The 12,327-nt window shown below is 50.6% G+C and overlaps 1 protein-coding gene across 1 annotated transcript in view; it reads left to right on the top strand.

Annotated features, from left to right (window-relative positions):
* Positions 1-12,327, top strand: part of LOC146801734 (uncharacterized) — an 85,998-nt gene that overhangs the window by 13,076 nt on the left and 60,595 nt on the right. Inside the window, exon 3 of the mRNA XM_085621211.1 lies at positions 3,020-3,052. Coding sequence (XP_085477337.1) covers positions 3,020-3,052 — 33 coding nt within the window. The remainder of the gene's footprint in view (positions 1-3,019; positions 3,053-12,327) is intronic.

Below are 12,327 nucleotides of genomic sequence, written 5' to 3'. Positions count from 1 at the left end.
CCGCCTGCAGGGGGATCTATAATCCCACTTCAAAGTGCAGGCGGCTTGCACTCTGAAGGGTGCAAAGCTTTAAAGCAGCCACTCTGTTTTTCGCAGGAATGAGCTTCCCCCATGGCAACGCAAGTTTGCGGCTGACCTAGGGGCATCGCATTCATGTTAGTACAGCACATTCTCATTGTTTACGCTGGGCAGTCCTTTCAAAAGGTGCAAACAATGAAAATGTGCCATTTGTGTAATCCGGCCCATGGTCTAGAAACAGGGTCCAATTTTTGGGAAGAGTCGACAATATGAGCTAGTGACTCCTTTAAAACTTCCCTCACCCCCGTATAGAAGTGCTTAGTCCTTTTTTACTCCGGCCACTGGGTGTCAGCAACCAGTCTACAATCAGCAGGTGCCCAGGTCCAGCTCTCCACCTACCTCTGTGGTCCCTTGGCCAGCTTCAGGATCTGTGTTCTTCCAGGCCCCTCCTCTCTCCTGCATTCTTCTTCCTCTTCCTGCTTCTGTGCCAGTCTCTTCTCAAGCCTTTTCCTGCACGCTTTTCCAACCTTTTTGTAGCTCCTGCTCTCATTACCTTGCTTTTTGCTTTTTCTTCTGTCCGTTTCCACATCACTAAGACAGCCCTGATTGCAGCCACAGATGACATCCCAGCCCTCCCTGACAAGGTAGAGACAGTTGCCCTTATCCTCCCGATCTCTCAGCAGCCGTCATCACCATCTCCAACCACATGCTCATTGCCAGACTGCATGGCATAGGCATCTAAAGAGCCACTCTCAGAAGGATCTCCTCAGTCCTCACCAGTAGAACTCAAGAAGTACACCTTCAACTCTTCCACCCTTCACCTCCAAACCCAAACCAATCTTCTGTGGAGTCCCTTAAGGCTCATCACTCAGCCCCATCCTCTTCAACATCTACATGTCCACCATTGCCAATGTAGTCAGATCCAACGGAATCAGCATTATATCCAATGCCAATGGCACACAACTCATCCTCTCCCTCTCTGAAAAATCTTCAACTGCCAGAACCAACTTCCATTAATGCACGACCTTCAGCAGCAATTGTATGTGAAATAACTGCCCCAAGGTCAATACAGACAGGACGGAAGTCTTGACTGAACTGGGGCCCACTCAAACCTCAATAGAGCATGCTAGGAACTTCTGTATCATCCTGGACAGCAAACTCACCATGAAGTCCCAAGTCAATGTAGTGTTATCCTCCTGCTTCTTCATCTTGCATATGTCATGTGAGATTTTCAAGTGGCTTCCCCAAAACGAGAGAAGCACCATCACCCAAGTCCTCGTCACCAGTTGACTGGGCTACTGAAACACCCTCTACATGGGAATCGAGGCCCACCTTCTTCAAAGACGACAGACAATCCAGAAGTCTGCAGCAGGATTCATCCTGGATCTCCCTTGTTGCACCCACATCACCCCGCACCTCGAAAACTTCGCTGACTCCCAGTTCAGAAGAGATGCCAGTTTAAGCTCCTCACTCACATGTTCAATGTACTGCATGACTCTAGACCCACCTACATCATCCAACACCTGAGGTTCCACTAACTCTCTGGACATCCTTGCTCTTTCTTACTCACACTGGCCCGTACCTCCTGCTTATAACGCAGCAGAGCAGGAGGACGCTCCTTCACCTAAATCACAGTCAAAGCCTGCAATGGCCAACCCTAGCACCTCAGGACTCCCCCTACTCTACAGGAGTTCTGTTGTATCTTAAAAACCTGGCTCTTTGACTGAGACCCTGGACCCTGCACGCACCTGGATAGCCTCAAGGGTGACAAGTTGCACTGTGCAAGTTGACAGATAAGAAATAATGAATGCAACTTTGGTTGCATCGGAAGTGACTGCCCCAGGCTTGCACAGGAATTGCAACTGACTGGCTCCAGAAGGTATCGAATTTGGAACTGCCCCCATAAAATTGCTCAGTGGGACCGAAGGGACGGGGGTATGGTTTGCTCCGGTCACATTCATAGACTGTTTCCCTCCAAGGGTAGGGAGAGACTTGGGCTTATTATCTGGGTTACCAAAATGTGTAGGTTGAATTACTGGGCGTGTCTTTTTTTACATTGCTCCCAAGTTACTTGACCAAGGGGAGTGCTGCAAATGATACCTAACTCATTCCTGAGTGTCTCATTGTCCTGACGTAAGGTCTGGACCTCAGTTTGCATGTCTGCCATGGCTCATACCAGGTCCAGTGGACTAGGAGTCTCCTTTGTTAAGGCTTGGGCTGAATCATGATTTTCTAAATTATCACTACTGTCCATATCGTCCAAGCAGAAAAAGCAGTTGTGAGTTGGCTTTCTGTTAAGGCCTCTAACTTGTAATACTTGTCTGCGGGGACAATGCTGGACCTCCACTCCCCTCTAGGACGAATCCCAATTGGGGCTACAACTCCAAATCAGCAGGTGTCCCATCAGGGAAGAGGGGAAGATACGAAAGAAAGAGAAAGATCCTTGACCTCAAGATCTTGTATAGGGGAACCTCCAGAAAGACTTCTCTTAATCTGATTGCTGCGGGTGCTCTGTCAGACTGTTGCTGTTTACCAGTTAACAATTCACAAGAGAGAGAGAAACCTTAGTTTACCCAAAGTGATCAATATACAGTACATCAGCTCTCCTTACACACACACAATCATTCAGTACCAATATCTGTGCACTTACAGTCAATAGCTTTAACCACTACTTTGGTTTCTGACCCTTACTTCAGGACCACCCTTTATACTGGAGTAGAGAACCGCCTTGCTTGAAATTTGCTCATAATTACTGAGTCTCTTTCTCAATACTGAGCAGTAGAGGATAAACTTGTTAGTTCCATACATTAGATTAAAATAACTCCTGAGATTTAGTCCCATGTTTTTAGTTTTGGGAATTCTCAATGTTATTTGAACACAATGAAGAGAAAAAAAGTCAGCTAGTGCACTAATCTTAGTCTTTGTTTAGTTTTCAGTTAGCTCTGTATGGAATCCTTAACAAAACATGCTAACGCTGCTCTTTCTCCCTTTCCTCTCATAGGAAGAACTAGTCTGCTGAAAGACAAACATTCAGGTAAGAAGCTTGTGGGGTCTCCAAGCGAGTATCAGGCTTCCAGGCTGGAGGTCTTTGGGAGGGAATGCAGATTTTCAAGCAAGGAAGGAAGGAGAGAACTTCTCTCTCCAAAAGGGATGAAGTCATGGAGGGTATCGTTGTTTGGGCGCAGTATTTATACTGCGCTCAAGCAAGATGGCCACCGCTACTGTGTGATACCCACATTTTTCCTAGGGAGGGTGTGCCAGACAATCTTGGTTCAGTAGTCTGTAGAGGTCAGGGACATTTCTTCAACAGGGTAATGCAAGGAGGTCAAGCCTATCCCTTTTGGAAGTTATGGTGAGCAGGGCCAATAAGAAGGCGATTCTGTTTTGTGTAGGCCATCTTTATGTGGTGGTGACATGCACATTCATCTTAGAAACACATCTTTCCATACACCTGCCTTGCCGATCAGTCTAGTGTACCCAAGCAGACCATTGTGTAGGCCCACCAAGGATATACCATGCAAAATATACCCAGCCTTTAGCCTCGATTGTGACTTTGACCACACATGCTTAGCTCTCTGTAGCGTCAGATACTACTTTTCATTGCCATTAACTGTCCTTTTCTTACGATTACTGTTAGAAATGGGGGTCTCTAGTTGGCAATGGCTGGCCACTGTCCAAGTAGGGACCCTTCTTCCTAAGTCAGAGTAAGCAGCCTACACCCTTTGACAACCCCTGCTCAACCCTGTGGTAACGTAGCACGAGCAGCTAGGCTTATCTCAGAGGCAGTGTGTGAAGCATTTATGACCATACACAGTAATATAATGAGGAACACTACAAATGGACACCACTCAAGTAGTTATGAAAAATAGGTATTTTTATATAGACTTAATCACAAGACCAATAACAGTAAAAATCCACAATACTATAAAAATATAATTACTTTAGAAATGCTGCAAGGAAAAACAGTTCAGGATGCACAAAATGATGTTTAGTTCAAGGCAGGGGTCTCTGCGACCCTTTTACTCACAAAGTACCTGGTTCCTGGAGCAAAGCAACAAAAATGTCGCTAAGGAGTTGTAGCGAGAAATTTCCTCACGCTAACCAGCGATGCGTTGAATCCTTACCGCGAGGGAGGATGATGCGCTGGGTTGCGGGCAGTACAAAGCGACAAACTTCCTCACGCTAAGCCGGTGATGCGATGCAATCCTTGCCGCGAAGGGAGGAGGATGCACCGAGCCTGTTGCGTGTGCAATCTTGCTGCGTTGACAAAGATGGCGCTCCGCGAGGGAGCGACGATCCGGATTCGATGCGGGGAAAATGGCGAACGCTCGGCGTCCGCGCTGCGATGATCCTGTTGCGATGATTTCAGATAGCGGGCGTTTTCAGGCCCGCAGACAGGTGCTGCGACGATCTTCAGATAGCGGGCATTTTCAGGCCCGCAGACAGGTGCTGCGACGATCTTCGGGGTTAGCGAGCGCTCGGCGACAGCGGAGCGGCGATTTTTCTCACGCTCACCAGCTGCAGCGGCTCGCTAACGGAGGTTAGCGACGATTTTCAGCGCTCTCTTCTCAGCAGTAGAAATAGAGGTCCTGGAACACACAGGAGCCTCACCTGCAGATAGTAATCCTCGCTGGGAGGAAACAGGAGGCTCATGGTGGAGTCTGATGTGCCTGAGACTCCAGCAGGAGGCTAGCTCTCTCCTAGCCCTTGGGTAGTTGCTGTAGCAAAAGAAATAAAAGTCCAATCAAAGTTCCTTTCCTCTTCTTGAAGTCCAGTAGTAACAGCTGCAGGCCAGTCCCAGGAACAGCACACAAGCACAAGGACAGTCCTTCTCCTGCAGATTCTTGTAGCCACACGGACAGAGGTTCTTCTTGTTATCCAGGAGCAATACAAATTGTAGGGGTTTGTGCACAAATATTTATACCCCCAAAGTCTTTGTTCTTAGGGGTCCCAAGCCTCTGAACCCAGCCAGAACCAGTTTTGCCCAGCCCTGGAGCACTTTGTTGATCAGGCTGCATCCTTCCTTTCAGAAAGAGGGGGTCTGCCTCAGACGCACAGTGGGAGGTGGAGCCAGCTTTCACCTTGCCAGGCACAGCCCTATTCAAGTGCAGGAGCTACCCCTCCCCTCACACCTAGGCAGGTCGCTCTATTCAACCCAGGTCTGACTCAGCCTGCCCTGTCCCTCCAAAACCAGACAGCCAATACACATAATAGCAGAGCAACTGGAAGGCTTAGGCAAGAAAGTACCTATACTCTAAAAGAGGTAGTTTCAAACACAGAATATAAAAATAACCTTCACTAAAAGATGTATTTTAATATTCTGAGCTCAGGCATACTAGATTCGTTTTTCTACCATGTTCTGTGGGTCAGTTAGGACTATAGGATGTAATAGCCCAGACCTCCCATTCTGGCCTATGGAGAACAGGTAGCCTTACAGTAGTGAAAAACGAAATTGGGTGTAATTCACTACTAGGACATGCTACATACAACAGGGCATGTCCTACCTTACACATACAATGCGCCCTATCATAAGGGGGGCTTACATGATGCCAAGGGAAGGTTTAGGGGCTGGGAAGCGGGTGCACTTCACAGCCAAGATGGCAGTTCTGGACTGCACGCAGACACTGCAGTGGCAGGTCTGAGACACACTTTACAAGCTGCTTCTGTGGGTGGCACAAACCAGTGCTGCAGGCCCACCAGCAGCATTCGGTTTACCAGCCCTGGGCACACACCGGCCACGCTACTAGGGACTAACAGGTAAACTGAATAAGCCAATCATGGATGTACCAATTCATATGTCATCTTTACAAAGGGAGCATTCGCGCTGTGGCACTGAATGGCAGCGGCACAGCGCCCAGAGCATCTATAACCAGCAAAAACAGAGGAGACACAGCGAAAAAAGGAAGGGAGACTCACGCCAATGGTGCCAGGTCTAACACGCGTCCCCTCCAGCTGAAATGTGGGGAGAACTACCCATCCGCTTGGAAGTTCTCTTCACTAAGGCGGAAAAATCTGGACAGACCATCAGCATTGGCGTGTTCTGTACCAGGGCGATGTTCCACCGTAAAGTCCATACCCTGTAGGGAAATGGACCACCTTAACAACTTGGGATTCTCACCCCTCATCTGCATCAACCATCTGAGGGGCCTGTGGTCTGTCTGAACCCGGAAGTGAGTCCCAAAAAGGTATGGTCTCAGCTTCGTCAGTGCCCAGACCACAGCAAATGCCTCAGCCTCAATTGCACTCCACTTCTGTTCCCGTGGAAGTAACCTCCTACTGATGAAGGCTACGGGTTGGTCTAGTCCCTCCTCATTCATCTGTGACAGAACAGCCCCCACCCCATGCTCTGAAGCGTCTGTCTGGACAATAAATTCCTTAGCAAAGTTGGGCGCCAGGAGCACGGGCGCTGTACACATGGCAGTTTTGAGGGCATCAAAAGCTTTCTGACAGGTGTCAGTCCAGTTCACAATCTTGGGCTGCTTCTTGGAAGTCAGCTCAGTCAAGGTGGCAACGATGCTGCCATACCCCTTGACAAACCTCCTGTAATAACCCGTGAGTCCTAAGAAGGCCCTCACCTGGGTCTGGGTCCTTGGGGGCTCCCACGCCAGGATGGTTTCAATCTTGGGCTGTAGAGGTGCCACCTGGCCACTCCCTACCTGGTGTCCTAAGTACACCACCGAACCCTGCCCAATCTGGCACTTACTGGCCTTGATTGTGAGGCCTGCTCTGCGCAGCGCCATCAACACTTCCCAGAGGTGGTGTAAGTGGTCCTCCCACGAGGAACTGAATACTGCAATGTCATCCAGGTAGGCGGCACTGAAATCCTCCAGCCCAGCCAACACCTGATTGACCAACCTCTGGAAGGTGGCAGGGGCATTCTTCATTCCAAAGGGCATCACACGGAACTGGTAGTGCCCATCTGGGGTGGAGAAAGCTGACCTCTCCTTTGCCCCATCAGTTAAGGCGATCTGCCAGTACCCAGACGTTAGATCAAACGTGCTGAGGTACCGGGCAGCCCCTAACCGATCTATGAGCTCATCAGCTCTGGGGATGGGGTGCGCCGTCGGTCCTCGTGACCGAATTGAGACCTCGATAGTTCACACAGAACCTAAGTTCTGGAGTGTCACCAGGCGCTGCAGCTTTTGGTACCAAGACCACGGGGCTGGACCAGGGGCTGCTAGAGGACTCAATCACCCCTAGAGCAAACATTTTGGAGACCTCCTCCTTGATGTAGGCCCTTACCCGGTCAGTCACTCGGTAAGCCTTGTGCTTGACAGGAGGACTGTCCCCGGTGTCCACCTCATGGACGCACCAGTCAGTGACACCAGGCACCAGGGAAAATAAATCAGGGAATTGCCCCAACAGCTGGCGGCAATCTAACTGTTGCTCAGGGGTCAGTGTGGTGGAGAGGACCACACCCTCCACTGACCCATCCTTTTCTCCTGCACACAGGAGGTCAGGAAGAGGCTCACTTTCCTCCTCCATCCCTGCATCTGTGGCAAGGAGCATGCCCACTTCAGACCTCTCAAAGTGGGGCTTCAGGCGATTCACATGCAGGACCCGCAGGGGGTTCCTGGGAGATTTAAAGTCCACCAAATAGGTAACTTGACTTTTGCGCTCCACCACCTCAAAGGGACCGGTCCACTTATCTTGGAGCGCACAAGGCTCCACTGGGGCCAGTACCCAAACCTTCTGACCAGGTTGAAATTCGACCAGAGTGGCATTCTGGTCGTGCCAACGTTTCATCTCCTCCTGGCTGGCTTCCAGATTTGCCTCAGCAATTTTTCTGAAACGCCGAGTTTGGTTCCTGAAGGCCAGGATGTAGCTAAATACATCCTGGGGAGGTTTCCTGGGAGATTGCTCCCAGCCTTCCTTGACCAAACTCAGAGGTCCTCTTACCGGATGGCCATAGAGCAGTTCAAAGGGACTGAACCCTAAGGACTTCTGTGGCACTTCACGGTATGCAAACAACAGGCATGGCAAGAGGACGTCCCACTTACGCCTCAGGGGCTCTTCTAGGCCCATGATCATGCCCTTCAAGGTCCGGTTAAATCTCTCAACCAGACCGTTACCCTGGGGGTGGTAAGGAGTGGTGAACTTGTAAGTCACCCCACACTCCTTCCACAGGGACTTCATATACTGGGAGATGAAGTTGGTCCCCCTGTCGCTCACCACCTCTCTGGGGAACCCCACACGGGAGAAGATCCCCATCAGTGCACGTCCCACCACGGGGGCCATCACTGTCCTGAGCGGGATGGCTTCAGGGTACCGGGTGGCATGGTCCACCAAGACCAGGATGTACCTGTTGCCCATGGCTGTCTTGGGGTCCAGAGGCCCCACAATGTCGATGCCCACTCGCTCGAATAGGGTGCTAACAACTGGGAAGGGTTGGAGTGGGGCTTTGATCTTCCCCCCACTCTTCCCACTTGCCTGGCAAGTCTCACAGGTCCTACAATACGTATCTGAACTCTTGCGCATCTGGGGCCAATAAAAGTGGATGACCAGCCTTTCAAAGGTCTTAGTCTGCCCCAGATGTCCTGCCAATGGGATGTCATGAGCCAACCCCAGTAGGAAGGTTCTGAAGCACTCGGGTACCACCAGCACACGGGCTGACCCCGGTTCAGCAACCTTAGGCTCGCTATACAGGAGACTGTTCTCCCAATAAATCAGATGTGAACCGGACACATCACCTGCTGCCTGGGCTGCAGCCTGTTGCCGCATACCCTCAAGAGAGGGGCAAGTTCTCTGCTGTTCACAAAACTCCTCCCTGGTGGGCCCCCCTTCCTGCTGCCACTGGGTCAGCTCAGGCAGGTCCCCCAGGTCGGTACTCTGCTCCCCGGTAGGCTCCAGGGCATCCCCCTCAGGGTCTGCTCCCTCCTGGGCCGTGGGAACCAAGGGGGCCGGTTTCCCGCGCCCCCTGCCCCCTCCCTCTAAGGCAGGGACCTGGGCCATATTCTCAGGCTCCAGGTCTTTCTCAAAACTCTCTTTGGCTGCCATGGACCGAGTGGTAGCACATGCCCACTCAGGCAGTCCCAACATTTGCAAGTGAGCTCTCTTCTCCACCGTAGCCCACGGGGAGTTCTCCAAATCATTGCCCAACAGACAGTCCACAGGCATGGCGGGCCTCACAGCCACCTGAAGAGTTCCTGAGACCCCCCCACTCAAAGGGAACCTGAGCCACCTCACAGTGGCTCTCTGTGTTGTCTGCAGACACTACTGGGTAGAATGCATGGGGCACAACCTGCTCTTTGGACACCAACCGGGAGCTGACAGCAGTTACACTGGCTCCTGTGTCCCTCAGAGCCTCCACTCTATGGCCATTGATGGTTACCCACTGCCTGTATTTTTTAGTGTTATCAGGCAGTGCAGGCTTAGGAACCATTTCAAAGTCTCCTAGTGAGACAAGGGTCAATTCTACGGGGTCCCACCCACCTTGGGCACCCATCTCATCCTCCCCCAGGGCTACACTAGCAAGCTGGCGGGGCAGTGCACGGGGTGGTGCAGGAGTATCCCTTTGGGGACACTGGGGGTCAAAGTATCTGTGGCCCACTTGGCCACACTTAAAACAAGTAGGGGCCTCCTTGGAACAGGATTACCTGTTGGAGGCACTGGCTTCTTATCTGGGGAGGCTGGGATACCACTGCCTGGTTCCCTTGGGAATTATCTTGGGGCCCTCGGTGGAACTCCCTTGGTTTACCCCTGTCCCCCCACCTCTCTGCTGGGGACCTTGCCCACCTTTGGCGAAGTCTCCCACTGGACCCTTGCGAACCCGGGTGCTCACCCAGCGGTCCGCCTCCTCAGCAAGCTTCCTAGGGTTAGTCAGCTTGCAATCTATCAGATGCTGGCGTAGCTCAGGAAAACAGTTACTAGAAAAATGCTCCCATGCAATCAAGTCATACAGTTGCTCAAAAGTTTCTACTTTGCTGCCTTTTACCCAGCGCTCCATTGCTCTGCCAAAAAAAGACACATATTCAACCCATGTGGTACCCTCTATCTTCTTGCAGGTTCTAAATCTCTGCCTGTACATTTCAGGGGTCAAACCATAGCGGGTAATCAAAGCTTCCTTCATGTGGGCGTAAATCATCCTACTTTCTGGGGGTAGGTCCAACAAGGTATCCCTCCCCTCACTCACAAACCGTCCCCACAACCCCGCTCCCCAATCCTTCTCAGGGACCCGGTGGGACACCATGGCTAATTCATAAGCGGCAAACCATTGCCCAATATCCTCACTTTTATGAAAATCCTTAATAACCTCTTTAGGTATATACACTCTACTTTCATTATGCACTACCGGTATGCTGCCACCAGAGGGGGAGATCTCAATACTCTTGGCCTTAATCTCCAACTCCCTCAAAATTCTCTCATGTTCAAATTTCATCTTCATTATCTCAACTTCCAACTTCTTATTCTCTAGGTCTCTCTGACCATCCAATTTAAGCTTGGCCATCTCCATATTATGCCGCCTATCTCTCTCCCTGTCCTCCATCTCTTCTGGAGTCAGGCCCCTTGAGGACACACTAGTGCCCGGGCTGGAAACTGCTTTATCCCCTACCAAATCTACAATTTCGTCCTGCCGCTCTCCTGCATTCTCTCCCCCCTCCACAGGCTCTTCTACATTCTTCGGGGCGTCCCTGGCTTCTAACCAGGCCTTCAGCGCCTTGTAATACTCTTCCCTTCTAGTGAGACCTGTGATAGGGACTGTGAAGCGTTTGCAAAAATATTTGAGCTGCTTGGCATTGTAGGTGTCTAATTTCTCTTCTTCCCTGGAGAGATCCTCAGAGGCATTGGATCTGGGCTTGGCCATTGTAATAATAACTGGCAATATCGATCAGAAATAGAATCAACAATCTCAAAAACGTACGTGGTTATGTTATGGTCTGCACTCACTAGTAGTGTACACTATAATTACTGTATGTAATCATAAATGCAAGTCCAGATCCTCACCGCTGACCACCAATGTTAGAAATGGGGGTCTCTAGTTGGCAATGGCTGGCCACTGTCCAAGTAGGGACCCTTCTTCCTAAGTCAGAGTAAGCAGCCTACACCCTTTGACAACCCCTGCTCAACCCTGTGGTAACGTAGCACGAGCAGCTAGGCTTATCTCAGAGGCAGTGTGTGAAGCATTTATGACCATACACAGTAATATAATGAGGAACACTACAAATGGACACCACTCAAGTAGTTATGAAAAATAGGTATTTTTATATAGACTTAATCACAAGACCAATAACAGTAAAAATCCACAATACTATAAAAATATAATTACTTTAGAAATGCTGCAAGGAAAAACAGTTCAGGATGCACAAAATGATGTTTAGTTCAAGGCAGGGGTCTCTGCGACCCTTTTACTCACAAAGTATCTGGTTCCTGGAGCAAAGCAACAAAAATGTCGCTAAGGAGTTGTAGCGAGAAATTTCCTCACGCTAACCAGCGATGCGTTGAATCCTTACCGCGAGGGAGGATGATGCGCTGGGTTGCGGGCAGTACAAAGCGACAAACTTCCTCACGCTAAGCCGGTGATGCGATGAAATCCTTGCCGCGAAGGGAGGAGGATGCACCGAGCCTGTTGCGTGTGCGATCTTGCTGCGTTGACAAAGATGGCGCTCCGCGAGGGAGCGACGATCCGGATTTGATGCGGGGAAAATGGCGAACGCTCGGCGTCCGCGCTGCGATGATCCTGTTGCGATGATTTCAGATAGCGGGCGTTTTCAGGCCCGCAGACAGGTGCTGCGACGATCTTCGGATAGCGGGCGTTTTCAGGCCCGCAGACAGGTGCTGCGACGATCTTCGGGGTTAGCGAGCGCTCGGCGACAGCGGAGCGGCGATTTTTCTCACGCTCACCAGCTGCAGCGGCTGGCTAACGGAGGTTAGCGACGATTTTCAGCGCTCTCTTCTCAGCAGTAGAAATAGAGGTCCTGGAACACACAGGAGCCTCACCTGCAGATAGTAATCCTCGCTGGGAAGAAACAGGAGGCTGATGGTGGAGTCTGATGTGCCTGAGACTCCAGCAGGAGGCTAGCTCTCTCCTAGCCCTTGGGTAGTTGTTGTAGCAAAAGAAATAAAAGTCCAATCAAAGTTCCTTTCCTCTTCTTGAAGTCCAGTAGTAACAGCTGCAGGCCAGTCCCAGGAACAGCACACAAGCACAAGGACAGTCCTTCTCCTGCAGATTCTTGTAGCCACACGGACAGAGGTTCTTCTTGTTATCCAGGAGCAATACAAATTGTAGGGGTTTGTGCACAAATATTTATACCCCCAAAGTCTTTGTTCTTAGGGGTCCCAAGCCTCTGAACCCAGCCAGAACCAGTTTTG

The sequence above is a fragment of the Triturus cristatus genome, chromosome 8 (assembly GCF_964204655.1).
Source record: "Triturus cristatus chromosome 8, aTriCri1.1, whole genome shotgun sequence".
Classification (NCBI taxonomy): domain Eukaryota; kingdom Metazoa; phylum Chordata; class Amphibia; order Caudata; family Salamandridae; genus Triturus; species Triturus cristatus.
Note: the sequence above shows the minus strand (reverse complement) of the source record. Positions and strands in the feature narration are given on the sequence as shown.